Source organism: Halictus rubicundus, chromosome 3 (assembly GCF_050948215.1).
Source record: "Halictus rubicundus isolate RS-2024b chromosome 3, iyHalRubi1_principal, whole genome shotgun sequence".
Lineage (NCBI taxonomy): Eukaryota > Metazoa > Arthropoda > Insecta > Hymenoptera > Halictidae > Halictus > Halictus rubicundus.
This window is the reverse complement of record NC_135151.1, coordinates 22,240,017-22,266,990: the sequence shown is the minus strand read 5'-3', so window position 1 is coordinate 22,266,990 and position 26,974 is coordinate 22,240,017. Positions and strand designations below refer to the sequence as shown.

Sequence of the window (26,974 nt, the reverse complement as noted above, 5' to 3'; positions counted from 1 at the left end):
GTCGGCACTGACTCGTAACGAGAATTCACTGTAGTTAACTAACCAAACTGTATGTCAAATATATGTTGTATGTTTCGTTTTCCACGTCTTGGGCGCAATTGGTAGGGGTGCATCATTTCGTGGAAAAGTATTCCCCTACAGTTCCGTATACCGAATAAACGGCAGTGAGTGCTGTACTACTATAGCATGCCGCAGCAAGCATAATTGCGTGTAAAGCAACCAACGCGCTCAATGGCTCTACACTTGTGAATAACCCTAACCCACGACTCCGCAGGATGACATGCTATCTCAGGAAATTCGTGTTGTTGTTTTTTTGACGAGTGGGGTCGATCAATCTGAACCTGCAATCAAAGTGCACGCGAGCTTGCACCAGCGCAAGCTCAGTGCATACTCAATGGGGGTTTAGAACCCCTCGCGGAACAGTCGCTTTCAAACTTCCTACGCGCAAGCACGATGACACCCGTCATAGTTCAACAGCAAAACACCGACAAACCGCGAAATCCGTACTACGAGAAGGACATCGTGTACATTTTCAAGCACAGCAGGTTCATCCTGAATTTCCTCGGCATTTGGCCGAAGCTCTTGAAAAATAGCAACCAATATCAACAGAATGTCTCGATCGGACTGTGCAACGTTGTGCTGCTCTTCGCGATAATACCGTACACTTTGTACTTCACGGTCGAGGAGAAAAGTTTGATGATCAGAGTGAAGGCAGTTGGTTCTTTATGCTTCTGCTGGCTATCTCTGCTGAAATATTGGGTGCTGATCGCGTGCAGACCGACGCTCAGGTACTGCATCGAATTCGTTCAGCATGACTGGAAAGAGGTCAGTGATTTGATTCGTAATTAACTGGACTGCAGATTTTATGCGTTTGTGACTATAATGAATAGATGACGTTTGAAACGGTAGACAGATTCTAAGAATGGGGATGCAATGTTTTGAACTGGTTGAAACTGCTGAAGGGAGAAGTAATTTTTATTTTGCACCTGTTCCTTGCAATGTATGCAGAACAGATTTATTTTGCATAGCGGTCTAATTATTACATAGTTTTACCAACTGAAGTGAGTTATAAAGAAGATCGGAACAAATATCTTGCGATAATTAAATGGTTAACACTTTGACTGCCAAGACTAGAAACCTCAAAAATTCCATAAAATCAAAGTCAGTTATTTAATGAAATCAAAATTGGAAAAAATTAAATGTATGATACTGAGTAGTCCAACTTTCTTGCATTTTACAGGTCCTAATTAAATTTGTCACAGCGAATATATTGACGTAAAAACTCACTTTAAAACCTGGACAAATAATTAATAATCCACATGTGGGTGACATGGCAGTCAACGTGTTAATACCAGTGGGAATTAACAGTTTTGAAATTATGAAAATATTTATTGTGACGCTCGAACATTGAGCGCATTACAGTTCTTTTATCATTAATAATGGAAGGTTATAGCTTAATTTTTTAACGAAGAATTCAGTTGCAAGTTATTTGAAGGCACAGTAAAATGGTATGATTTTATTTTATCAGCGACGTAGCTACGAATGCAATGCCTTTCTCAATATTATGAAAGTGATCTAATTTTCGGATTGTTTCACTTCTTTGCGAACTCAAGTTCGTAATTAATGTACAAATTTTGCTTAACAATTTTAACAAAGTGAACAAATAAAATATATTCCTTCCTCGCATACTGCTTTAATTTATATTTTCAAGATTCAACAGCCATACCATAACTGACTATAGGAAGAGTAACTTACGTTAGAATACAAACAATTTTCTAAAATATTTCGAAACAAAGGTGTACAGTGAATTCCCGATATAAGTCACTGCGAGCCTCGCGTTTAAAGGTCACTGGGGCTACCCACACCACCACGGATAATGACTTTTACATTCTGCACTGTGTATTTCAAGTGCAAAGTTCGGTGACAACCACAGATTTCGTCTAAATGTCACTCGCCAGAAGCGCGCAACTGACTTATATCGAGATTTCACTGTATACGCTAAACTGTTTCGACTTGCTTCATATAGAAGAAACTATTTAACACTATAAAAGATTCTAATCAGATAATACATTTAATCGTAGCATTAGGGTGCATATCACACAAATTTTAATCGCATTATTTTGCAAGTAGCTCCTCCCATTTTCCATTGTCACTTTTCAGCAAACAATAAATTATGTTTTATGATTACGGTTGAAAGTTTAATCCATCACGAGTAGAAACAAAAGAAAAATCAAATGAATTTTATACTGGAAAACGATGTGGCAGGTGGAGAAAACGGAGGATCGCGAATTGATGCTGAAGTATGGCAACGTGGGCCGCAATTTAACGATACTGTGCCTGGTGTTCATGTACTCGGGTGGCCTCATGTACCTAACAATTGCACAGTACGCTGCCGGAACATACGTCGACGAACATAATCGCACGATCAGGCCGTTGGTTTATCCCACGTACAGCAAACTATTCGACGTGCAAGTGAGGCCCGTTTATGAATTGGTATACGCCGTGCACTCTCTTAACGGGTGCATTGTTTCTTCCATTACGGTGGGCACTTGCGGATTGGCAGCATTGTTTGTCACCCACATCTGCGGTCAGATCGACGTCATGATACAAAGACTGCAGAACTTGACGCAGCTCGGAGTACATACGGACCTGCATCCAAAATTGATAAGGATCGTCCAACATCATGTGCGGACAATAAGGTACGGTCTTCCGATTATGTGTCACTAGAATGATCAACGACGAAACTATGTTGCAATCACGTTTCAGATTTTCGTCATCGGTAGGGAAACTTCTGCAAGAAGTCTGCTTCTTGGAGTTCATTGGTTGCACGTTTGTCATATGTCTGCTCGAATATTATACTATAATGGTGCGCTGAATTTCACGCTCTTCGGCCACTTAGGCTTCTTTGCTTATGCCTCGAACGATACTTGCTACCAAACAAATTAGAGAGAATGGGAAAGGCGAGAAGATAAGTCCTTGTTTAACAATACCGACTGTGCGAATCGAGAAAGTTGTGTAACTTGAAATATGGGTTTCCTAAAGCAATTATACTTTCAAAATAAAATTTTCAAAATGTCTTACAAATCGTTGAACGTCGGATCTCTGTTGCACTTTGAATTTACGATTGTCTTCCGAGGCATATTGTGTTTGTTGTACATGTATTAAGTCTATTTTTGCACACATTGTGTCATTCCACGACAGGATTGGGAGGTCAACAACACACTCAGTCTTATGACGTATGCTATGCTACTAGTGTCATTAATGTTCAATATATTCATACTGTGCTACATCGGAGATCTTCTGGTGGAGAAGGTATGCATGGGATTATTATGTATGCACCTAAGTAAGTGAAATGCGGGATAATTATTTGGAATTTAGAATTTGGGCCTCCTCGCCGATTTTGGTGACCCTGAAGTATACTGTCAAGGTCATCATTGTGAACAACTTTTTCCTATACGTGCTACCCCCGCTTGACCTTAGCCTCCCGGATATTGGTAAACAATTTTTTGGTCCGTTACAGCGAACTCCGCCATTTTAAATGCATTTTGATCATGTCTGTATTAGGTTTGCTGGGGAAGGGGTGCATGGGGGAGGAGCGAAGCCCCTCCCCCGCCCTAAAACGCGTGTTCGTTAAATTAAAAAGGTCAGTAGTTTGCGAGCAATATTTAAAAAACTTAGGCCGAGCGTCTATAAAATGTATTGGCAAAAGTTGTGCAGAATGATGACCTTGACAACATATTTCAAGGTCATCGAAATTGGTGAGGAGGGTCAACTTCTAAATAATTACCAAATGTCCTTCTGTACATTACAGACTGGTAACGTTGGATCAATGTGTTTTATGATCGATTGGTATAAATTTCCTGTTGGAACAATGCGCAGTCTAATCTTGATCATCGCTATGTCTAATAATCCTGCGAAAATCACAGCCGGACACATAGCAGATTTGAACCTATCCACTTTTGGAAGCGTAAGTGAGATTTTGAATTTAGTCATGCTATGCTACGATAACAATAATGTTGGAATCGTATGAAAATGAAATTTATTCCATTAATCATTCAACCGGTCTGCTTTTGCAGATCCTCAAAACATCATTAGGCTATTTAAGTTTCATTCGAACAGCTATGATGTAATACGGAGTTTCAGTAGCTGTTTGTAGAATAAGTGAATAAATCTGTTTTCATAGAAAACCGGGATGACAATGTAATTTCTTGCAATCCTACATGTCGGTATTAATGTATTATACTTGTACATCTGCATTATGTTGATTAGATTCAAGAATTATTCAGGTTAGATGTTAAAAAGTGGAAATGTTTATTAAATACATGTAAGAAGATAGTTAACCTAACATGTAAAATAGATGTAATAACTATGTACATGTTAGGATACATTCTACAGTCATTTCTCGATATTTGTCTCAAACACTTGGGCGATAATAGTCACAGTACTATCCCCACTACAAGAGGCTTCGGACGCCGAGGAGTCTAAACATGATACGGGTACGACGTTCACGTGGACGAAAGAATAATAGTGTCTCCTGGACGATATATGTCGCTGGCAAGACCCGTGTTGTTGACAAGTATCGAGAAAACACTGTATTCGGTATTATGACATATGGCAGTGCCGCAAAACAAATTGTTAAAAATAATGTGCACTGGAATTTTTGGCATTAAGGCTGACTTATATTTATACTATACCTATTTATACTACCGTCACAGACACGGGACGTATCGGACCCGGCAAATATTCTCCAATGCATTTATAACGTGTTCATACTAACTCCAAAGAGTTTATACTAACCGTACCGAAGAATATTCTGTCGGTGCCGTCGTGACGACCACTGTGCCAATTCTAATTACAAGTGCAACGTAAATTATACTTTCTAAAAGTACCGACCGGAGTTTGACCATGCTTGTGCGCCGAACGAACAGAACAATGTACTCACAGTGTGTCTCCCCTATCTATTGTTCTCGATCATACGGCTCGGGTATTACCTCATTTATCATTCATTCATTTGCTCAGATTTAGTCATCAAGAGGACCGTTTTCGAACGCGTTTTCAAATATAAAATATAACGTTTATACGTACAAAATATTGGCATAAGAAAACGACACACGAAGAGAAACGAGAAACAGTAAACTCAGTTGTCGAATCACAAATTCATATGTCGGACTGGCACAGGACGACCGTAACAATGACCACCACGACTGCACAGCAATTACTATTGACTGAAAGGGTAGTCTCCGAGACCAAAGACTATAGCTATAGTACCCTCCTTTTCAGGGTACTATATTCATCCACCGAACACGCAACATATAATTATCGGCGATTCCGTTCCCTTGCAAAATCGTCGACGTACCCCGACAAAAAAATCCATGCATACTTGCGCTTGCGTTCTAGCAATATTACCCCGTAACTTTCAGGGTTGTCGATCAGTTTGGCCATTGCACTCGAGTAGCCAGCATGCATGATCGGTCAGGTGAGACAGTGATGAGACAGTCGAAGGAGTATCACGTGGAGAATGACATCGACTACGCTTTCGAACTGTGTCGTTTGGTACTGAAACCGTTGGGGGTTTGGTCGCTGATTTACCGTCGCACGAGCAGATGGGAGAAAGCGGTTTCGGTGGTCCTGCTGGTCACGTGCACGTCCTGTCTATTGTCCCTGATCGTGCCGCTTTGTTGTCAGATCCTTCTGGGAAACATAGGCGGAAAGGCGAAGATAAAGTGGCTCGGCTCGGCGTGCAACTGCTCGTTGTCCGCGCTGAAATACATGTTTATCGTTTTGAATCGAGCAACGTTCACCCGTTGCATCGAGCTGATGGAGAAGGATTGGAGAACCGTGAAGAACGAGCAGCATCGCGACCTGATGGTGAAACAGGCGACCTTCAGCCGAATGCTCATTATGATGTGCTGCGCTTTCATCTTCAGCGGCGGCTTCTCGTTCCACATTATGCTACCGATGTCGAAGCGCCGCGTTGTGGGAAATCATACCGTGAAGGCGCTCGCGTATCCCGGTTATGATAGATTTTTCGACATCCAGTCCAGCCCCACTTATGAGATTGTATACTGCGTTCAGTGTTTCGCCGGATTTTTTAGACACAACGTTACTGCCGCGTCGTTCACTTTGGCCGTGTTCTTCATAACACACATATGCGGACAGATACAGATACAAATAATGAGACTGGAGGAGCTTAATATTGCCAGTCCCGAGAAGAACTCTGACCATAACGTCATTATTGGGGACATCATTCAGAATCATACTGAGATATTAAGGTCGAGTGTATATTGTTTGAATGTAATCGTCTGAGACCGTCCTTAATAATTAGTTTCAATTCCCGTCCGGTCTTTTATCAATTTAGACTTGATATCAATTTTTGCACCAGTGGACACTTCTTGCACTGACTTTTATATGTATTGCATTTATCGGTAACAATCATATGATATATAACGACGGTTGTAGCCTTTATAAAGTTACACATGGGAATATAATTGAACTGTATGTTGCAAGCTCTGAAGTAGGAGCGAGAAAATACTTTGGACCATGAAGGATTAATAATCGGTCGTTGCTAATATTATCCATCCATTATTTTTACCAATAATAACGCTATAATTTCCCCTGTTCAATAATTGAATGGGGGGGGGGGGATTATTGGAATATTTGTCAAATTTATTACATATTTTAAATGATGCTTTCCTTCTTTTTAAAGGCAAAACAAATTTTCTTGCAAATAATTGATTACATATGGGTACCCCTAATATTTTCTGTCCCCGTATAAATACTTTAAATTGAACTTTTATTTGAATCCCGGAAGCTAATTGTACAAAGTTATATTTATCTGTAAAAACGAAAATGCATCTCTGCGAATTTATAATACCTGATCATGAGATCTTAATTTTCCATAACAATTTCAGATACGCTAAGACCATCGGGAACTCCTTCAGCGAGATTATCTTCATGGAAATCGTGGCCGCCACGTTCATCATATGTATCGCCGAATACTGTTGGCTGCTGGTAAAACTAACAACACGTCTAGTTTAAAAAATTTATGTATTTTTGCACTGACATCGAGAACGTTCGTCAAGGTTTTCTGATTCTAGGAATGGAAGGATAGCGAGACAATTTCGATGATAACGTACTCTGTTTTCGTTCTTTCTATGACGTTCAACGCGCTGATATATTGTTACATTGGCCAGGTTCTCACCGATCAGGTAATAATCATCTAGCTGGTCTGGAAAATCACTGTTAAACATTTAACAGAAAAATTTATTTTTCCCTCGTGCATAAGCACGTCGAAAGTAATATTTCTCAAAGCTATGTACTAATGGCAATAATGCGAATCGGAAGCCAGATTTTTCAATAGTTTGTAAAGATTCGAATGTTATCGAAATATTGAAATTGTCGTGCCAACAGTGTGCGCAGATTGGATTTGCTAGCTACGAATTCGACTGGTACAACATGCCACCACCAAAGGTACGCGATTTAGTCCTTCTCGATGCTATATCACTATACCCACCGAAACTCACCGGTGGCAAAGTATGCGAGTTGTCTTTGAATACGTTCACTATCGTAAGTAATTTTTCCAGAGACACCTGTTCAGAGCCATTATTTTCTTTAGAAATGATAATACCTGACCGCATACTTTGCAGATCCTGAAGTCGTCTATGGTTTACTTGAACTTCATGCGGGCGGTTACATTTCTCTAGTGTAATATTCAGTTTCGTGAAAGTATGGCGATACTACTGTTATCCGGAAATGCCAACTAATCTGCCGGAATGAATTGAGCCTAGAAAAGGAAGTGCTTCAATCAGCGTAGTATAACACAGTCGGTGAAATATCCTTTTTATACTACACTTCAGTTTCTGAATGTTACACGTGTTGTTTCCGTTGTGGGACAACATTGATTCTAAATTCGCGAACTCAAATATAGTAGGTAGTAATTTACGCAATTGTCTTATTATGAATTTTATTTCCGACAACCTTCGCAGCATCACATTTCCAAAAAGAAAAGGTGTCAGACCTATGGCATCGGATATAATCAATTTTATATTCAACAATTCTGTATTCGTTTACTAGACTCAATTAATATCGCGGCAGCTGTAAATTGTAGACACATCTAATTAATGATGTTTGAATCTCGCGTGCTGTTTCTGTAAAGCGTTGGTTCAACGAACCACTTGCACTGTAGATATTACTGAAATAATTATTAAATAATTTGTCACGATACCCTACTTTCCGTCTTTGAAACGTAGCGACTCAACAGGCTCTGTGACCGGGTCACGCACGGCCGTGCGAACGTGACCCACAAGGGTAAAAAAAGCGGTTCTCGAAGGCACGACGTCAAAGACTATAATTTTGGTTCATTCACCGGAACGGTGCCACGCGACACTAACAGTTTTCCTCACACGAAAAGCTATGCTCGACCTTCGCAGGACGAAAGAAATTCTCCAGATATTTAATTTTCATAATTATAACGTCGACGGTCACGCTACCCATGAGCTCCTCACGGTGTTTACTCGATATATGTCCAAAACACGGGTCTAGCCACGGACATATATCGGAGATTCTATTGTTCGATCCACGCGACCATACACTCCTCAAGAACCGAGATCTCTCGAGCTTCTGGGCCCCTTACGATACCCCACGGTAGTGGGGGTAGCGCTGGGACTTATATCCGCTAAGCAATTCGGACATATATAGAGCAGACACTGTATACAATTATTAGGTGGCCACACGCAGCACTAGGTTGTAAAGCAAGTGGTACGGTAATTACAGATGGACAAAGCAATTACACAGTAGATTGTTCTGATAAAGTAAAAAGGGTAAGTAAAAATTTGTACCTCTGCGTAATTTTCAATAGACACAAATAAAATCAAAAGTTCAAAATAAGACCTGGCCAATATAAATATGAATTTTAACCCCTTGACTTAACAATTATTTTGTAAAAGTGTGTATTATATTATATTATATTATAATACCCGAGTATTCACACATTTCTTTAAAAAAATATTGTAATACAACAACGTAAATAATAGTGTACCAATACCTTCAAGGATATTACATTTTCCTACCGTAGAAATCACAAATCAGTTTCGAGCAAATTTTAACTTTGATTAATGAGATATTCATTGTAAAGTATTAACAATTGCATGTTACAATACTTACGCTTTCACTCGTTCGTGCACACGAAAAACGCGCGAGTCACATTGCAGCCGACGATCAGAAGTCGAAGAGCTAAGGGGCGTGTCCACGCCTGCGTAGAATCAATGGGCGTGTCCACGCATGCGCAGAATCAGTGGGCGTGTCCCTCTATTTGTCCAGAGTCGGACACTGAATTCTTTACGTCCTCGAAGCGTCCCGTTCGACACGATCTTTTCGGGTTGTTGCACCCTTCTAAACCAACCCTAAAATCAAACGAAAAAATCAAACATGCCTCACCAGGAAGTCTTTTTTCCAAAAAAGAAATTTAACACTCAGCACAGGCTTGAAATTCTTATTAACACGTTGACTTTCACGTCACCCATATGTGGATGATGGAATTATTTATCCAGGTTTTCAAGTGAATTTTCACGTTAATATGTTCATTGCACAAAATTTAATTAGACATTAGAAAGACATCGTGTACATCTTGAAGATAACCAGATGGATTTTGAATTCGATCGGCATTTGGCCGAGCCTTCTGGAGAATAGTAATCCATTCCTTCAGAAAATAGTGATCGGACTCTGCAACGTGATTCTGATGTTCGCGATAATACCGTTCAGCCTGTACCTCTCGATCGATGTGAAGGATCTGGTGATGCGGTTGAAGCTCATCGGTCTCTTCAGCTACTGTTCGGTAGCGTTGATGAAGTATTGGACGCTCACCGCGTGCAAGCCCAACCTCAAGTACTGCATCGAGATGGTTCAGCATGACTGGAAACAGGTCAGAGATTACATTCATTGTTACTGGACGGCTGATTTTTATGGTGTATTTTTCTGGTTTTTCTACATTCCTAATAATTCCTAGACTGCGGATTTCATGATTCTATGACAAATATGAGTAGATCGATTGCAAAAGAGTCAAAAGATTTAAGGAAGTTAGAAATACTATTGTGCCATTTCCAACTGGCTAAAATTATTTAGACACGAAATGAGTATCCATGTGGCTCTTGTATCTTTCAATTCATGCAGACAGTTTTTATTTTGCCTAAAGATCTGCAGTCATTTTATCCTTCTTGTTCATTTCGATGGTCTTAATCGAAAATCAAAACTGAGCCTTTAAAAATTATTTGATTACTTCAAAATTATTTGATACCTCAAACGTTGTTTATACACGTTTGAATGTTCATAGAGTTAGAAAAGAAAATACAACTATATTTAGGGCGATCTATAGAATTGTTTTACCCGAAAAATAATTTTATAGCTTTAGGCGTAACACCACAAAAAATTCGTAAGTCTAGTGAATCACACCGATTTTAATATGTTCATATAATATTTTACACCTTATTTCCGTCACAATTTATAAAGTTGTAAATTTGCTTCGAACAGCACAATATATTTATCCTCGTAGTAAAAACTTTTATTTCTGACAAATAAAGACAAAAATTATTTTAACTTTTTGACTATGATCAATGTGTCTTCACTTTTTGGATTTTGGACATAACCTAAAGTTACATATTCGAATTTTAGGAAACATTTCAATCTCTATATTATTCCGTTTATTATTTTGCTAGATTACAGTCTCATTTATTACTACTAGACTCCGGATTTTGTGCAATTATGACAAAAGTGAGTAGGTTCAAAGTAATACCTAATAATATACAGGGTGGCCCACATAACTCTGAACAGCTCAATATCTCGAAAACTATGCCATCGATTTTAAAGTTCTTAGTCTTAAATTGCATGGAACTGAAGGGCCTTCCTGACTACATAAACGTGAAGTGGCCTCCCTTCCCCTTTAACGGGGGAGGGGAGGTACCTTTGTAATTTTAAATGGAACCCTCTATAAAATGTTACATATTTAGATTCTACCGGAAAAAACAAGTCAATTTTGTCTGAAACATTTTTTTGTCAGATACTTCCATGATGAGATATAACAGTTTGAAGTTTCGAGTTGTAGGTACTTGAAGCGCTCGGAAATAGCGTTATGGAATTATACTATTTTTAATAAAATATCTAAGATGTGCCTGAAATCATTGAATATCAGATCATTGTTACAATTTGAATTTGTGATTGTCTTTCCAGGCATATTGTAGTTAGTCGTACACGTGTAATGTATAAAGTTTCTCGAATTTTTGCACAGATTTTCTCGTCGCACGACAGGATTGGGAGGTGAACAACACACTCGGTCTTATTACGAATACTGTGCTACTACTCTCTTTAATGTTCAATATATTCATACTGTGCTACATTGGGGATCTTCTGGTAGAGAAGGTAAGCATTATATGTTGATATAGTATCCTAGTGCTCAAATTATGGGCATTGTAAGTGAAATGCAATTGTCCTTCTGTACGTTACAGACTGGTGACGTCGGATCATTGTGTTTCATGATCGATTGGTATAAATTTCCTGCTGAAACAATGCGCAGCCTGATCTTGATCATCGCTATCTCAATTAATCCTGCGAAAATCACAGCCGGAAACATAGCAGATTTGAACTTGTCCACTTTTGGAGGCGTAAGTGAAATTTTGAATTTAATCATATTACAATTACAATAACGTGAAAATCGTTTGAAAATTAAATTTATTCTATTAATCATTCAACTGGTGTACTTTTGCAGATCCTCAAAACATCATTAGCCTATTTAAGTTTCCTTCGAACAGCTGCGATGTAGTAAAGGATTTCATTAGTCGCTTGTAGAATAAGTGAATAAAACTGTTAGCATGGAAAGCTGGGATGCCAATGTAATTATTATATTTATAGTGAATTCTCGATATATAGTTCACCAATACGGGTCGTATATCGTCCAGGAGACATGTTACCGTGTTATGTTTACACTCCTCGGCGTCCGAGGCCTCTCGAGCTTCGGGGTATGTCCGCGGTAGTGGGGATAATTCCGCGACGTTTAGCATCCTGGCCCTGGCGACATATATAGAGAAATCACTGTATTTCCCCCGTTTCATTGAAAAGTAATAACTAGACGACCGTTGAGCCTCTATAGCTTGTGCACGTTTGTAAAATACATGGAAATGTACATGTCCACTGCCATTAATAATATTTTTATATTATTTCATCCTTCGATTTTATACCAATTGTTATGACCGGAAATGTGACGTCGCAATGTTTGCAATGTCTCGAATTATATATCGTATATATAATACACGGTGGTAAGTAAAAATTCGTACCTCTGCGTCATTTTGAATATACATAAATAATATCAAAAGTCCAGGATAACACCAGGCAGATATAAATATGAATTTTTAAATTGCTTATCCAAGCCACAGATTCTTCATTCCTTATCTTTCAAAAAAATATTATTTTGTGCTAACGACTTGCGATTTCTCTGCTCCTATGATTCACACGCAGCAGTAAATAATAGTGTACCAAACGTTTTCACATTTTGCAACCGAAGAAATTTCAAATCAGTTTCAAGCAAATTCTTACTCTGACAAATATTCATTACAAAGCATTGACAATTGCGTGTGCCACGTATTTGCTTCAAATTATTATATAATCGCATTTTTAACACTTGGTCTGCCGAGCGTATTTTGTTTATTTTAAAATCACATCCCTAGACTGCAGATCTTTATGCAAACTAAAAAATATTTGCATTGATTGCAAGACACGGGAACGAAATAAAAATATCCTTATTCCTTTAATCATTTTATTAAGCTAAAACCAACACGCTGAAACAATGCGCATCCTAATCTTCATCATCGCTATGTCAAATAATTCTTGTGACGACCACTGTGCCAATTCTAATTACAAGTGCAACGTAAACTATGTAAATGTGTGCTCCGGTCGAAGAAAATAGAGAAACTGGTGTCAACCATTCTACTTACAGTGTATCTCCCCGATCCATTGTTCTCGATAATAGTTCTCGGGTATTATCTCATTATTCATTCATTCGTCTGCTCAGATTTTGTCTTCAAGGGGGCCGTTTTCGAACGCGCTTTCCAATATAAAATATAACGTTCATACGTGCAAAATATTGACATAAGAAAATTACACAGCAAGAGAAACGAGAAACAGTAAACTCAGTTGTCGAATCACAAATTCATATGTCGGACTGGCACAGGACGACCGTAACAATGACCACCACGACTGCACAGCAATTACTATTGACTGAAAGGGTAGTCTCCATCACCAAAGACTATAGCTATAGTTCCCTCCCGATACTATTCACCCATCGAACACGCAACGTACAATTATCAGCGATTCCGTTCCCTTCAAAATAGTCGACGTACCACGCGAAAAAAAATCCGTGCATACTTGCGCTTGCGTTCTAGCAATATTACCACGTACCTTTCAGCGTTGTCGATCAGTCTGCTCCTTGTATTCGAGTAGTCAGCATGTATGGTCGATCTCGTGAGACAGTGATGAAACCATCACTCTTGAACCATCACTCCTTGAAGAAATATCACGAGGAGGCTGACATCGACTACGCTTTCGAAATGTGTCGTTTGGTACTGAGACCGTTGGGAGTTTGGTCGCTGATTTACAATCGCGCGAGCAAATGGGAGAAAGCGGTTTCGGTCGTCCTGATGGTCACGTTCACGTTCTGTCTATTGTCGCTGATCGTGTCGCTTTCCTGTCAGATCATTCTAGGTGACACAGGCGGAAAGGCGAGGATAAGGTGGTTCGGCTCGGCGTTCAACTGCTGGACGTCCTTGCTGAAATACATGTATATCGTTTTGAGGCGATCAACGTTCACCCGTTGCATCGAGCTGATGGAAAAGGATTGGAGAACCGTGAAGAACGAGCAGCATCGCGAGCTCATGGTGAAACAGGCGACCTTCAGCCGAACGCTCATTATGCTGTGCTGTGGTTTGATCTTCGGCAGCATCTTAATGTTCCACGTTATACTGCCATTGTCGAAGCGCCGCGTTGCCGGAAATCATACCGCGAAGGCGCTCGCGTATCCCGGCTACGACAGATTTTTCGATGTTCAGTCCAGTCCCACTTATGAGATTATATACAGTGTCCAGTGTTTCGCCGGACTTTTTAGATTCAACATTACAGTCGGGGTGTTCTCTTTGGCCGTGTTCTTTATAACACACATCTGCGGACAGATGCAGATACAAATAATGAGACTGGAGGAGCTTAATATTGCCAGTCCCGAGAAGAACTCTGACCATTACGCCATTATTGGGGACATCATTCAGAATCATACTGAGATATTAAGGTCGAGTGTATATTGTTTGAAAGTAATCGTCCGAGACTGTTGTTCATAATTAGTTTTAATTCCCTTCCGGTCTTTTATCAATTTAGACTTGATATCAATTTTTGCACCAGTGGACACTTCTTGTACTGACTTTTGTATGTATTGCATTTATCAGTAACAATCATATGATATATAACAACGGTTGTAGCCTTTATAAAGTTACATTTGGACCATAAAGGATTAATAATCGGTTGTTGCTAATATTATCCGTCTCTTATTTTTACCAATAATAACGGGATAATTTCCTTTGTTCAATAATTGAAGGGGCGGGGATTATTGGAATATTTGTCAAATTTATTACATATTTTAAATGATGCTTTCCTTCTTTTTAAAGGCAAAACAAATTTTCTTGCAAATAATTGATTACTTATGAGTACCCCTAATATTTTCTGTCCCCGTATAAATATTTTAAATTGAACTTTTATTTTAATCCCGGAAGCTAATTGTACAAAGTTATATTTATTTGTAAAAAGAAAAATGCATCTCTGCGAATTTAAAATACCTGAAAACGAGAACTTAATTTTCAATAACAATTTCAGATATGCTAAGGTCATCGGGGACTCTTTCAGCGAGCTTATCTTCTTGGAAATCATGGGCGGCACGTTCATGATATGTATCGCCGAATACGGTTGGCTGATGGTAAAATTAATAAAACGTCTGGTTTAAAAAATTTATGTATTTTTGCACTGATATCGAGAACAGTTGTGAAGATTGTCTGATTCTAGGTATGGAAGGCTTCAAGGTGGAGCGACACAATTGCGATGACAACGTACTCTGTTTTCATGCTTAGTTTGATGTCCAGGATGCTGATATTTTGTTATGTTGGCCAGGTTCTGACCGATCAGGTAATAATCATCCAGCTGGTCTGGAAAATCACTGTTAAACATTTAACAGAAAAATTTATTTTTCCCTCGTGCATAAGCACGTCGAAAGTAATATTTCTCGAAGCTATGTACTAATGGCAATAATGCGAATCGGAAGCCAGATTTTTCAATAGTTTGTAAAGATTCGAATGTTATCGAAATATTGAAATTGTCGTACCAACAGTGTGCGCAGATCGGATTTGCTGGCTACGAATTCGACTGGTACAACTTGCCACCACCAAAGGCACGCGATTTAGTCCTTCTCGATGCAATATCACTGTACCCACCGACGTTCATCGGTGGCAAATTATGCGAGTTGTCTTTGAATACGTTCACTATTGTAAGTAATTTTTCCAGAGACACCCGTTCAGAGCCATTATTTTCTTTAGAAGTGATAATACCTGACCGCATACTTTGCAGATCCTGAAGACGTCTATGGTTTACTTGAACTTCATGCGGGCAGTTACATATCTTTAGTGTAATATCCAGTTTCGCGAAAGTATGGCGCTACTACTGTTATCCGAAAATGCCAACTAATCTGCCGGAATGATTTGAGCCGAGAAAAGCCTAGAAACCTATAGAAATTATCCTTTCTGTACTACACTTTAGTTTTTGAATGTTACACGTGTTGTTACCGTTGTGAAACGACATTGATTCAAAATTCGTCGACTTAAATATAGTAGGTAGTCATTTACGCAATTGACCTGTTACTGAATTTTATTTCTGACAACCTTTGCAGCATCACATTTCCAAAAAGAAAAGGCGACAGACATATGGCATCAGATATAGTGAATTTTATGTTCGATAATTTTGTATTCGTTTATTAGGCTCAATTAATATTCCCAACGGGAGGACGAAAGAAATTCTCTAGATATTTAATGTACATAATTGTAACGTGGACGGTCACGGTGACCGCTACCCTTGTGCTCCTCACAGTGTTTACTCGATATATGTCCTAAACACGGGTCAAGCCACGGACATATATCGGAGATTCTATTCTTCGATCCACGCGACCATACACTCCTCAAGAACCGAGGTCTCTCGAGCTTCTGGGCCCCTCACGATACCCCACGGTAGTGGGGGTAGCGCTGGGACTTATATCCGCTAGGCAGTTCGGACATGTATAGAGCAGACACTGTATACAATTATTAGGTGGCCACACGCAGCACTAGGTTGTAAAGTATGTGCTACGTTAATCACAGATGGACAACGCAATTACACAGTAGATCGTTCTCATAAAGTAAAAAGGGTAAGTAAAAATTTGTACCTTTGCGTAATTTTCAATAGACACAAATAAAATCAAAAGTTCAAAATAAGACCAGGCCAATATAAATATGAATTTTAACCCCTTGACTTAACAATTATTTTGTAAAAGTGTGTATTATGTTGTATTATAATACCCGAGTATTCACACATTTCTTTAAAAAAATATTACTTTGTGCTAACGACTTGCGATTTCTCTGCTCCAATGATTCACACGCAGCTGTAAATAATAGTGTACCAAATCTTCAAGGTTACTACATTTTTCTACCGTAGAAATTGCAAATCAGTTTCGAGCAAATTTTAACTTTGATTAATGAGATATTCATTGCAAAGTATTAACAATTGCATGTTACAATACTTACGCTTTCACTCTGTCGTGCACACGAAAAACGCGCGAGTCACATTGCAGCCAACGATCAGATGTCGAAGAATTAAGGGGCGTGTCCACGCCTGCGTAGAATCAATGGGCGTGTCCACGCATGCGTAGAATCAGTAGGCGTGTACACGCATGCGTAGAATCAGTGGGCGTGTCCTCGAAGCGTTCCATTCGTGCCGAACTTTTCGGGTTGTTGCACCCTTCTGAACCAACCCTATAACCAAAAAAAAAAAAAAAATCAAACACCTCACCAGGAAGTCTTTTTTCCAAAGAAGGAACTTAACCCTTCGCTTAGCACAGGCTTTAAATTCTTATTAACCATTTAATTATCGCAAGATATTTGTGCCGATCTTCTTTATAAATCACTTCAGTTGGTAAAACAATGTAATAATTAGACTGCTTGTGCAAAATAAATCTTTCTTGCATAGATTGCAAGGAACAGGTGCGAAATAAAAATATCTTTCCCGATTAGCAGTTTTAACCAGTTCAAGGTTTTAAAATCAGTTTTTACGTTAATATATTCGCTGTGCCAAAATTAATTAGGATCTATAAAAATACAAGTTGGAGGACTGGTCAATATCGTACATTTAATTTTTTTCTATTTTTAGTTCACAAAATAACTTACTTTGATTTTATGGAATTTTCGAGGTTTCTCGTTTGACAGTCAAAGTGTTAATATTGATGAGCGTATATTGAGTCGCACAGATTTCACTAAAGAGTACACCGTTTAGCTCCGAAATCTAAAAAAGAAAACAATTTATCGCTACTTCATATGGCACCGAATCCTAAAGCAACTCTGTTCGAGGTTGACACGTGAAGTACTCTAACGGAAAATGACTATACCGTGCTGTCTCATAAAATTCTCAACGTCGTGTTCATCGAGGACGAGGAGACTTCGTCGCGAACTATTAGGAGGGAATAGCGATGAGGGAGACAACTGTTTGCCCTTTGTTTCGTTTCCACGTATCGAGAGCGATTGTTAGGGGTAGATGATTTCTTGAAAAAATATTCCTCTGCAGCCCCGTGTGCCGTACTATCGGGAGGGAGTGCTGCACTATCATAACATGTCGCACAGCAAGCATGTAACTGCACTCCGCGTGTAAAGCAACCGCGCTTAATGGTAATGCACTTGGGGAGAATGCCAACCCTCGAATCTCGAGAATAGTCTGCTATCTCTGCAAATTTGTGTTGTCTTTTTTTTTTTTGTGACGAGGGATCGATCAAGCTGTAACTACAGTCATAGTGCACGCGGGCTTGCACCAGCGCAAGCTCGGTGTTCCTGCATAATCAATGGGGATCAGAACCCCTCGCGGAACAGTCGCTTTCGAACTTCCTGCGCGCGAACGCCATGAAACCTGTCATCGTCCGAGAACAAAGCGCCGACAAACCGCGAAATCCGTACTACGAGAAAGACATCCTGTACATCTTCAAGATCACCAGATGGATTTTGAATTCGATCGGCATTTGGCCGAGCCTTCTGGAGAATAGTAATCCGTTCCTTCCAAAAATAGTGATCGGACTATGCAACGTGCTTCTACTGTTCGCGATAATACCGTTCAGCCTGTACCTCTCGATCGAGGTGAAGGACGTGGTGATGAGATTGAAGCTCATCGGCCTCTTCAGCTTCTGTTCGGTAGCGTTGATGAAGTATTGGGCGCTCACCGCGTGCAAGCCCAACCTCAAGTACTGCATCGAGTTCGTTAAGCATGACTGGAAACAGGTCAGAGATTTCATTCATTGTTACTGGACGGCTGATTTTTATGGTGTATTTTTCTGGTTTTTCTACATTTTTTTAATAATTCCTAGAATGGGGGTTTCATGATTCTATGACAAATATGAGTAGATCAATTGCAAAAGAGTAAAAAGATTTAATGAAGTTAGGAATACTATTCTGCCATTTTCAACTGGCTAAAATTATTTAGACACGGAATGAGTATCCATGTGGCTCTTGTATCTTTCAATTCATGCAGACAATTTTTATTTTGCCGAATGATCTGCAGTCATTTTATCTTTCTTGTTCACTTCGACGGTCTTTATCGAAAATGAAAACTGAGCCTTTCAAAGTTATTTGATTCACGATTATTTGATACCTCAAACGTTGTTTGAATGTTCATCAAGTTAGTAAAGAAAATACAACTATATTTAGGACGATCTATAGAATTGTTTTACCCGAACAATAATTTTATAGCTTTTGGCGTAACACCACAAAAAATTCGTAAGTCTAGTAAAGTCTAGTAAGTCTACTAAATCACACCGTTTTTAATATGTTCATATAATATTCTACGTCTTATTACCGTCACAATTTATAAAATTATAAATTTGCTTCGAACAGTACAATATGTTTATCCTCGTAGTAAAAACTTTTATTTGTGACAAAAACAAAAATTATTTTAACTTTTTGACTACGATCAATGTGTCTTCACTTTTTGGATTTTAGACAACCATCTAAAGTTACATATTCGAATTTCAGGAAACATTTCAATCTCTATATTATTCCGTTTATTATTGTACTATATTACAGCCTCATTTATTACTACTAGACCCCGGGTTTTATACATTTATGACAAAAGTGAGTACTAAGTGATACCTAATAATAAAGAATATGTATGTAAATATACGTGAACGGTTCGGATGTTATGGAAAGAGTCACGCGTTGCATCCCAAAAAATCTCCGAGTGAAGTTATTAGTAAATGAATCTTTCAAACAAACGAGGAAATATTGGGATCACGATTTGGCAGGTGGAGCACAGAGAGGATCGCGAGTTGATGCTGAAGTACGGCAACGTGGGTCGAAATCTAACGATACTGTGCCTGGTGTTTATGTACTCGGGCGGTTTCATGTACCACACGATCATGCAGTACGCGATCGGCACGTTCGTCGACGAGCATAATCGCACGATCAAGCCGTTGGTTTATCCCACGTACAGCGGACTATTCGACTCACAAGCGAGTCCCATTTACGAATTAGTGTACGCTGTGCACTCTGTCACCGGTTACGTGATTTATTCGATTACTGTGGGCGCGTGCGGATTGGCAGCGTTGTTTGCCACTCATGTTTGCGGGCAGATCGACATCATGATACTGAGGCTGCAGAATTTAGCCCAGCTCGAAGGAAACACGGATCTTCATCCAAAATTAGTAAGGATCGTCCAGCACCATATACGAACGCTAAGGTACGATCCTTCGGTCATGTACGAGTTCGATCAACGACGAAAGTATACTGCAACCCGGTTCCAGATTTTCGACAGTGGTAGGGACACTTCTGCAAGAAGTATGCTTTCTGGAATTCATTGGTTCCACTTTTATGATATGTCTACTCGAGTATTATACTATCACGGTGCGCTGAATTTTACGTTCGTCGATCCCTTAGGCTTCGTTGATTATGCCTTGAACGACACTTGACACTGAAAGATGAGGGAATGGGAAAGTCGAGAAGATAAGTCCTTGTTTAACAAAACCGATTGTGCGAACGGAGAAAGTTGTGTAAATTTAAATATGGGTTTCCTTAAGAAATTATACTTTTTAAAATAGTATATTTAAGATATAGTTTAAATCGTTGAACATCAGATCATTGTTACGATTTGTGGTTGTCTTTCGAGGCATATTGTAGTGAGTAGTATACGTGTATAATGTATTATGTTTATCGAATTTTTGCACACATTTTCTCGTCGCACGACAGGATTGGGAGGTCAACAACACACTCAGTCTTATTACGTATACTATGCTACTACTGTCTTTGATGTTCAATATATTCATACTGTGCTACATCGGTGATCTTCTGGTCGAGAAGGTATGCATGGGATTATTATGTATGTACCTAAGTAAGTGAAATGCGGGATAGTTATTTGTAATTTAGTATTAGGGCCTCCCCACCTGTTTTGATGACCGTGAAATATACTGTCAAGGTCATCATTATGAACAACTTTTTCCTATATGTGCTACCCCCGCTTGACCTTAGCTTCCCGGATATTAGTAAACAATTTTTTGGTCCGCTACAGCGAACTCTGCCGTTTTAAATGCATTTTGATTATGTCTGCATTAGGTTTGCTGGGGAAGGGGTGCATGGGGAGGAGCGAAGCCTCTCCCCCGCCCTAAAACGCGTGTTCGTTAAATTAAAAAGGTCAGTAGTTTGCGACCAATATTTAAAAAACTGAGGCTGAGCGTCTGTAACATGTATAGGGAAAAGTTATGCCGAATGAAGACCTTGACGACATATTTCAAGGTCATCGAAATCGGTGAGGAGGATCAACTGCTAAATAATTACCAAATGTCCTTCTGTACATTACAGACTGGTAACGTTGGATCATTGTGTTTCATGATCGATTGGTATAAATTCCCTGTTGGAACAATGCGCAGCCTAATCTTGATCATCGCTATGTCAAATAATCCTGCGAAAATCACAGCCGGACACATAGCAGATTTGAACTTGTCCACTTTTGGAGGCGTAAGTAAATTTTTGAATTTAATCATATTACAATCACAATAACGTTAAAATCGTTTGAAAATGAAATTTGTTCTATTAATCATTCAACTGGTGTACTTTTTCAGATCCTCAAAACATCATTAGCCTATTTAAGTTTCCTTCGAACAGCTGTGATGTAATTAAGAATTTCATTAGCTGTTTGTAGAATAAGCGAATAAAACTGTTTTCATGGAAAGCTGGGATGCCAATGTAATTATTACATTTACAGTGAATTCTCGATATATGACAACAACACGGGTCGTATATCGTCCAGGAGACATGTTACCGTGTTATGTTTACACTCCTCGGCGTCCGAGGTCTCTCGAGCTTCGGAGTATGCCCGCGGTAGTGGGGATAATTCCGCGACGTTTAGCATCCAGGCCCTCGCGACATATATAGAGAAATCACTGTATTTTCCCCGTTTCATTGAAAAGAAATAAGTAGATGATCGTTAAGCCTCTATAGCTTGTGCACGTTTGTAAAACACAAGGAAATGTACATGTCCACTGCCATTAATAATATTTTTATATTATTTCATCCTTCGATTTTATACCAATTGTTATGACCGGAAATGTGACGTCGCAATGTTTGCAATGTCTCGAATTATATATCATATATATATATATATAACACACGGTGGTAAGTAAAAATTCGTACCTCTGCGTCATTTTCAATAAACATAAATAAAATCAAAAGTCCAGGATAACACCAGGCATATATAAACATGAATTTTTAAGTTGCTTATCCAAGCCACACATTCCTCATTCCTCATCTTTCAAAAAAATATTATTTTGTGCTAACGTCTTGCGATTTCTCTCTGCTCCGATGATTCACACGCAGCTGTAAATAATAGTGTACCAAATGTTTTTACATTTTGCAACCGAAGAAATCTCAAATCAGTTTCAGGCAAATTCTCACTCTGACAAATATTCATCACAAAGCATTGACAGTTGCATGTGCCATGTATTTGGTTCTAATTATTATTTAATCGCATTTTTAACACTTTGCCGAGCGTATTTTGTTGATTTGAAAATTACATCCCTAGCCTGCAGATCTTTATGCAAACTAAAAAATATTTGCATCGATTGCAAGACACGGGAACGAAATAAAAATTTCTTTCTTCCTCTAATTATTTTATTAAGAAGAAACCAATACACTGGTGCCGTTGTATCTTTTCAACCCATTTGCATTATTAGTGTATACATACGCTCAATTTTCCTGGTCACCGGTCAATTTATTTTTTCTTATAATGCTGAAATATGCAGTTCTTTTACTCGTAGTAATTTTTGTACTTAAATATAATAAAAAATAAAAGATTGGTGTTAAAGGCCTTCTTTTCATATCTCCTTATGATGCAAATGGGTTAATATGTCCACTGCTTTAAATTGTGCTTCCCCATTTTTGTCATAAATGCACTAAATCCGCAGTCTACACATCACACAAATCTATGTACATTTGAGTTTGTAATAGTAAAAATAAAAACATGTACACGTTCGCACGTATGCACGAGGAAACTTCGTCGCCAATTGTCAGGAGAGACTACAAACTGTAAAAGGAGGGAACTGTTCGTTGCCACTTAGTGTTTCGCGTATTGAGTTGTTTCACAATTGTTCCTCACTTCGTGGGAAAATATTCCCCCACGGGTCCGCACACCGAACAATAGCGAGAGAATACTGTACCCTAATCGCATGTCACAGCAACCACGTAACTGCACTCTGCGTGTAAAGCAACCGTCCTTAACGGCTCTACAATTGCGGAGAATCGCAACCCCACGCAGTATAGTCTGCTGTCTCTGTAAATTTGTATTGTTGTTTTTTTTTTTTTGACGAGGGGTCGATCAATCTGAACCTGCAATTAAAGTGCACTGGCGCACTTGCACCAGCGCAAGCTCGGTGTTCGCGCATAATCAATGGGACTAGACCCCGTAGGGGAACAGTCGCTTTCGAGCTTCCTGCGTGGAAGCACGATGACACCCGCCATAGTTCAAGAACGAAACTCCGACAGGCCGCGAAATCCGTACTACGAGGAGGACATCGTTTACATTTTCAAGATAATCAGATGGATTTTGAATTCAATCGGCATCTGGCCGAGCCTCGTGGAAAATAACAACAAATTTCACCAGAAAGTTTCAGTCGGATTGTGCAACTTTGTGCTGCTTTTTGCGATAATACCGTTCACTTTGCACTTCACCGTGGAAGAAAAAAGCTGGGCAATTAGATTGAGGTTCATTGCTTTTTTAGTCTTCTGTTGGATATCTGTGTTGAAGTATTGGTCGCTGGTGGCATGCAAACCGAACCTCAGGTACTGCATCGAATTCGTTCAGCATGACTGGAAAGAGGTCAGTGATTTGATTCATCATCACAAGACTGCGGATTTTATGCATTTGTGACTATAATGATAGATAGATTCAAGCACTTTCAAAGTGGGGGTGAAATGGTTTGGATTGATTAAAATTGTCAATGACAGACAGAAATATTTATTTTGGTCCCATTCCAAAAAATTATTTTCCAAAACGATCAGCAGTCTAATTGTTACATAGTTTTACCAATTTCAGCCAGTAATAAAGATTCAAAGACTTTCAAAGTGGGGGTATAATGGTTTGAATTGATTAAAATTGTCAATGACAGACAGAAATTTTTAGTTTGATCCCACTCCAAGAATTTATTTTCCAAAACGATCAGCAGTCTAATTGTTACATAGTTTTACCAATTTCAGCCAGTAATAAAGATTCAACGACTTTCAAAATGGGGGTGTGATGGTTTGAACTGATTAAAATTGTCAATGACAGATAGAAATTTTTCTTTTGGTCCCATTACAAAAAATTATTTTCCAAAACGATCAGCAGTTTAATTGTTACATAGTTTTACCAATTTCAGCCACTAATACAGAAGATCGGGACAAATACCTCGCGATAATTAAAGTATTAATATTAGTGGGAATGTACAGTTTTAAAATGATGAAAATATCATTGTGACACTCGTACATTGAACGCGTTACAGTTCTCTCATAATTAATACTAGACGGTTAACGTTTCAATGCAAACAATAAATTATGTTTTATTCCTACGGTTGATAGTTTACTCCGTCACAAGTACTAACAAAATAAAAATCAAATGAATTCTATACTGTAAAACGACGTGGCAGGTGGAGCAAGGGGAAGATCGTATACTGATGCTGAAGTACGGCAACATGGGTCGAAATCTGACGATACTGTGCCTGGTGTTTATGTACTCCGGCGGTTTCATGTACCACTCGATTATGCAGTACGCGATCGGATCGTACGTCGATGAGCACAATCGCACGATCAAGCCGTTGGTTTATCCCACGTACAGCAGACTCTTCGATCCACAAGTGAGTCCCATTTACGAATTTGTATACGCTGTGCACTCTGTTAACGGATGCATAGTTGCTGCCATTACGGTGGGCACTTGCGGATTGGCAGCATTGTTTGTCACCCACATCTGCGGTCAGATCGACGTTATGATACAAAGACTGCAGAACCTGGCACAGCTCGGAGTAAATACGGACCTGCATCCACAATTTATAAGGATCGTCCAACATCATGTACGGACAATAAGGTACGGTCTTCCGATCATGTACGAGTTCGATCAACGACGAAAGTATACTGCAACCCGGTTCCAGATTTTCGACAGTGGTAGGGACACTTCTGCAAGAAGTATGCTTTTTGGAATTCATGGGTTCTACTTTTATCATATGTATGCTCGAATATTATACTATAACGGTGGGCTGAATTTCACATTCCTCGACCCCTTAGGTTTCGTTGCTTATGCCTTGAACGACACTTGATACTGAGAGATTGGGAATAGCGAGAAGATAAGTTATTATCTAACAATACCGATTGTGCGATTAGAGAAAATTATGTAAATTTAAATATGGGTTTCATATAGAAATTGTATCATACTATTCACATAATATATTTAAAATTTCCTACAAATTGTTGAACATCGGATCATTGTTACAATTTCAATTTGTGGTTGTCCTTCGAGGCATGTTGTAGCAAGTAGTACGTATATAATGTATTAAGTTTATCAAATTTTTGCACACATTTTCTCGTTGCACGACAGGATTGGGAGGTCAACAACAGACTCAGTTTCATAACATATAGTGTACTACTAGTGTCTTTAATGTTCAATATATTCATACTATGCTACATTGGGGATCTTCTGGTGGAGAAGGTATGCCTGTGATATTATGTGTATATGAAATACGTGAATACTTAAATCATGTACGTGCATTGTAAGTGAAATGGTGTTGTTCTTCTTTACGTAACAGACTAGTAACGTTGGGTCACTGTGTTTTATGATCGATTGGTATAAATTTCCTGTTGACACGATGCGCAGTCTAATCTTGATCATGGCAATGTCTAGTAAGCCTACGAAAGTTACTGCTGGTCAAATAGCAGTTTTGAACTTGTCCACTTTTGGAGGCGTAAGTAAGATTTTGAATTTAATCATGTTACAATCAGAAAAATGTTAATTCTATTAATCATTCAACTGGTCTGCTTTTGCAGATCCTCAAAACATCGTTAGCCTATTTAAGTTTCCTACGGACAGCTGAGATGTAATAAAGTATGACAGTAGCTTTTTGTAGAATACGTGAATAAAACTGTTTTCATAGAAAGCTCAGATCGCAGGGTAATCCTAATCGCTTGCAATCCTACGCGTGGTATTACTATAGGTGTGCGGGTAACCTTTATTTCGAGTTCAGTTTCGGTTTTGGGTCGGGTCTGAAAAAATCGGACCTGCTCGTCCGAGCATGGGTCTTTCAAAATCTTTAAGTTGTGGAAGCTTTGCCTCCATATTTCTTCTTTTTCTGTGTATGTAATCGTTTTTTTTTCAACATTTGGCCACTTTTTAGCATCGTCTTTAGTCTTAATCTTTTTGTTTTACGTGGATGACTTCCAAAGCGAAAAATTACACCCAGCACATCGCGAATGTCTAGCACCCATCTTAACAGTATGCACTCATATTAATTTACATATTATTAGTTTTGTAATGTTGCAAAAACTGCAAATTGCTTCTCTAGACCAGTTCGAACCGGAACGCCCTCTAGCATATAGCGCGTTAACCTTGGAGGTTCTATCGATTTCTGCCACAGGACGCTCGAAAACGACCGGTTTTTGACTTTTTAACTATGTGTCCCCAGTTTGAAAAATCTAAAAAAAATTCTGTGTCAACAACCAGAATTAGATGCCAAAAGTGTCAAAATATAAACATAATATTTCATAACTTCTACTTGAAATCGGCATTTCAAAAGTTTATTTATTTTTTAAAATGCGGTTTCGAAGATAAAAAAATTCTGAAAAAATTCATAAATGTGCACTCTGGTAGCTCAAGTATGCTTGATTATTTTGAGAATTTTGAATTGGAGGGGATAAATAAAATGACGGCAATACCTGATTTACTTTGTGACCCCATTTCTACACTCCATGTTGACATATAGGGTTGAAAATTGGTACATGTGTTGGAAGTATAAAGTATAAAAATATTTCTAAACGCATAGTCACAGCTCCGGTTATAGTGCATGTGTAGGCCTGGGTTAGGTGTGTGTAACATTTGTTATAAGGAATTGACAATTGCTTGTTGTAATACTCACATTTCAATATTAGCGTGCATAGAACAGTCTGATGTG

At 38.9% G+C, this 26,974-nt stretch overlaps 5 protein-coding genes across 8 annotated transcripts; all 5 read left to right on the top strand.

The window, feature by feature from the left end:
• The first annotated feature begins 46 nt into the window (after nucleotides 1–46).
• On the top strand, nucleotides 47–4,593 carry LOC143352953 (odorant receptor 4-like). Of its 2 annotated transcripts, XM_076786015.1 has the most exons (6): nucleotides 47–825; nucleotides 2,266–2,699; nucleotides 2,767–2,866; nucleotides 3,202–3,312; nucleotides 3,812–3,967; nucleotides 4,077–4,590. In XM_076786015.1, the coding sequence occupies exons 1-6, from the start codon at nucleotides 454–456 to the stop codon at nucleotides 4,128–4,130; spliced, it is 1,227 nt and encodes a 408-aa protein (XP_076642130.1). In that variant the 5' UTR covers nucleotides 47–453; the 3' UTR covers nucleotides 4,131–4,590. The 2 variants fall into 2 exon arrangements, with proteins under 2 accessions (XP_076642130.1, XP_076642129.1); XM_076786014.1 differs by having other exon boundaries at nucleotides 3,812–4,593.
• A 768-nt stretch (nucleotides 4,594–5,361) lies between these two features.
• Nucleotides 5,362–15,982, top strand: LOC143352951 (odorant receptor 13a-like). Of its 3 annotated transcripts, none has more exons than XM_076786008.1 (5): nucleotides 5,362–6,272; nucleotides 6,912–7,011; nucleotides 15,085–15,204; nucleotides 15,407–15,562; nucleotides 15,643–15,982. In XM_076786008.1, the coding sequence occupies exons 1-5, from the start codon at nucleotides 5,461–5,463 to the stop codon at nucleotides 15,697–15,699; spliced, it is 1,245 nt and encodes a 414-aa protein (XP_076642123.1). In that variant the 5' UTR covers nucleotides 5,362–5,460; the 3' UTR covers nucleotides 15,700–15,982. The 3 variants fall into 3 exon arrangements, with proteins under 3 accessions (XP_076642123.1, XP_076642125.1, XP_076642124.1); XM_076786010.1 differs by lacking the exon at nucleotides 15,085–15,204 and adding an exon at nucleotides 7,098–7,208 and having other exon boundaries at nucleotides 5,364–6,272; nucleotides 15,643–15,980; XM_076786009.1 differs by lacking the exons at nucleotides 15,085–15,204; nucleotides 15,407–15,562; nucleotides 15,643–15,982 and adding exons at nucleotides 7,098–7,208; nucleotides 7,411–7,566; nucleotides 7,647–7,941 and having other exon boundaries at nucleotides 5,367–6,272.
• Nucleotides 8,492–11,809, top strand: LOC143353021 (uncharacterized). The gene is made up of 12 exons (XM_076786116.1): nucleotides 8,492–8,505; nucleotides 8,723–8,819; nucleotides 9,210–9,356; nucleotides 9,608–9,938; nucleotides 10,004–10,073; nucleotides 10,168–10,226; nucleotides 10,328–10,407; nucleotides 10,666–10,764; nucleotides 11,221–11,230; nucleotides 11,279–11,409; nucleotides 11,496–11,651; nucleotides 11,756–11,809. The coding sequence occupies exons 1-12, from the start codon at nucleotides 8,492–8,494 to the stop codon at nucleotides 11,807–11,809; spliced, it is 1,248 nt and encodes a 415-aa protein (XP_076642231.1).
• A 2,170-nt stretch (nucleotides 15,983–18,152) lies between the features above and the next one.
• On the top strand, nucleotides 18,153–21,525 carry LOC143352955 (odorant receptor 4-like). The gene is made up of 6 exons (XM_076786017.1): nucleotides 18,153–18,581; nucleotides 19,601–20,034; nucleotides 20,099–20,198; nucleotides 20,541–20,651; nucleotides 21,150–21,305; nucleotides 21,410–21,525. The coding sequence occupies exons 1-6, from the start codon at nucleotides 18,210–18,212 to the stop codon at nucleotides 21,461–21,463; spliced, it is 1,227 nt and encodes a 408-aa protein (XP_076642132.1). The 5' UTR covers nucleotides 18,153–18,209; the 3' UTR covers nucleotides 21,464–21,525.
• A 1,750-nt stretch (nucleotides 21,526–23,275) lies between these two features.
• LOC143352226 (odorant receptor 4-like) lies at nucleotides 23,276–25,913 on the top strand. The gene is made up of 6 exons (XM_076784555.1): nucleotides 23,276–23,661; nucleotides 24,467–24,900; nucleotides 24,965–25,064; nucleotides 25,408–25,518; nucleotides 25,616–25,771; nucleotides 25,854–25,913. The coding sequence occupies exons 1-6, from the start codon at nucleotides 23,290–23,292 to the stop codon at nucleotides 25,905–25,907; spliced, it is 1,227 nt and encodes a 408-aa protein (XP_076640670.1). The 5' UTR covers nucleotides 23,276–23,289; the 3' UTR covers nucleotides 25,908–25,913.
• The last annotated feature ends 1,061 nt before the right edge of the window (nucleotides 25,914–26,974 follow it).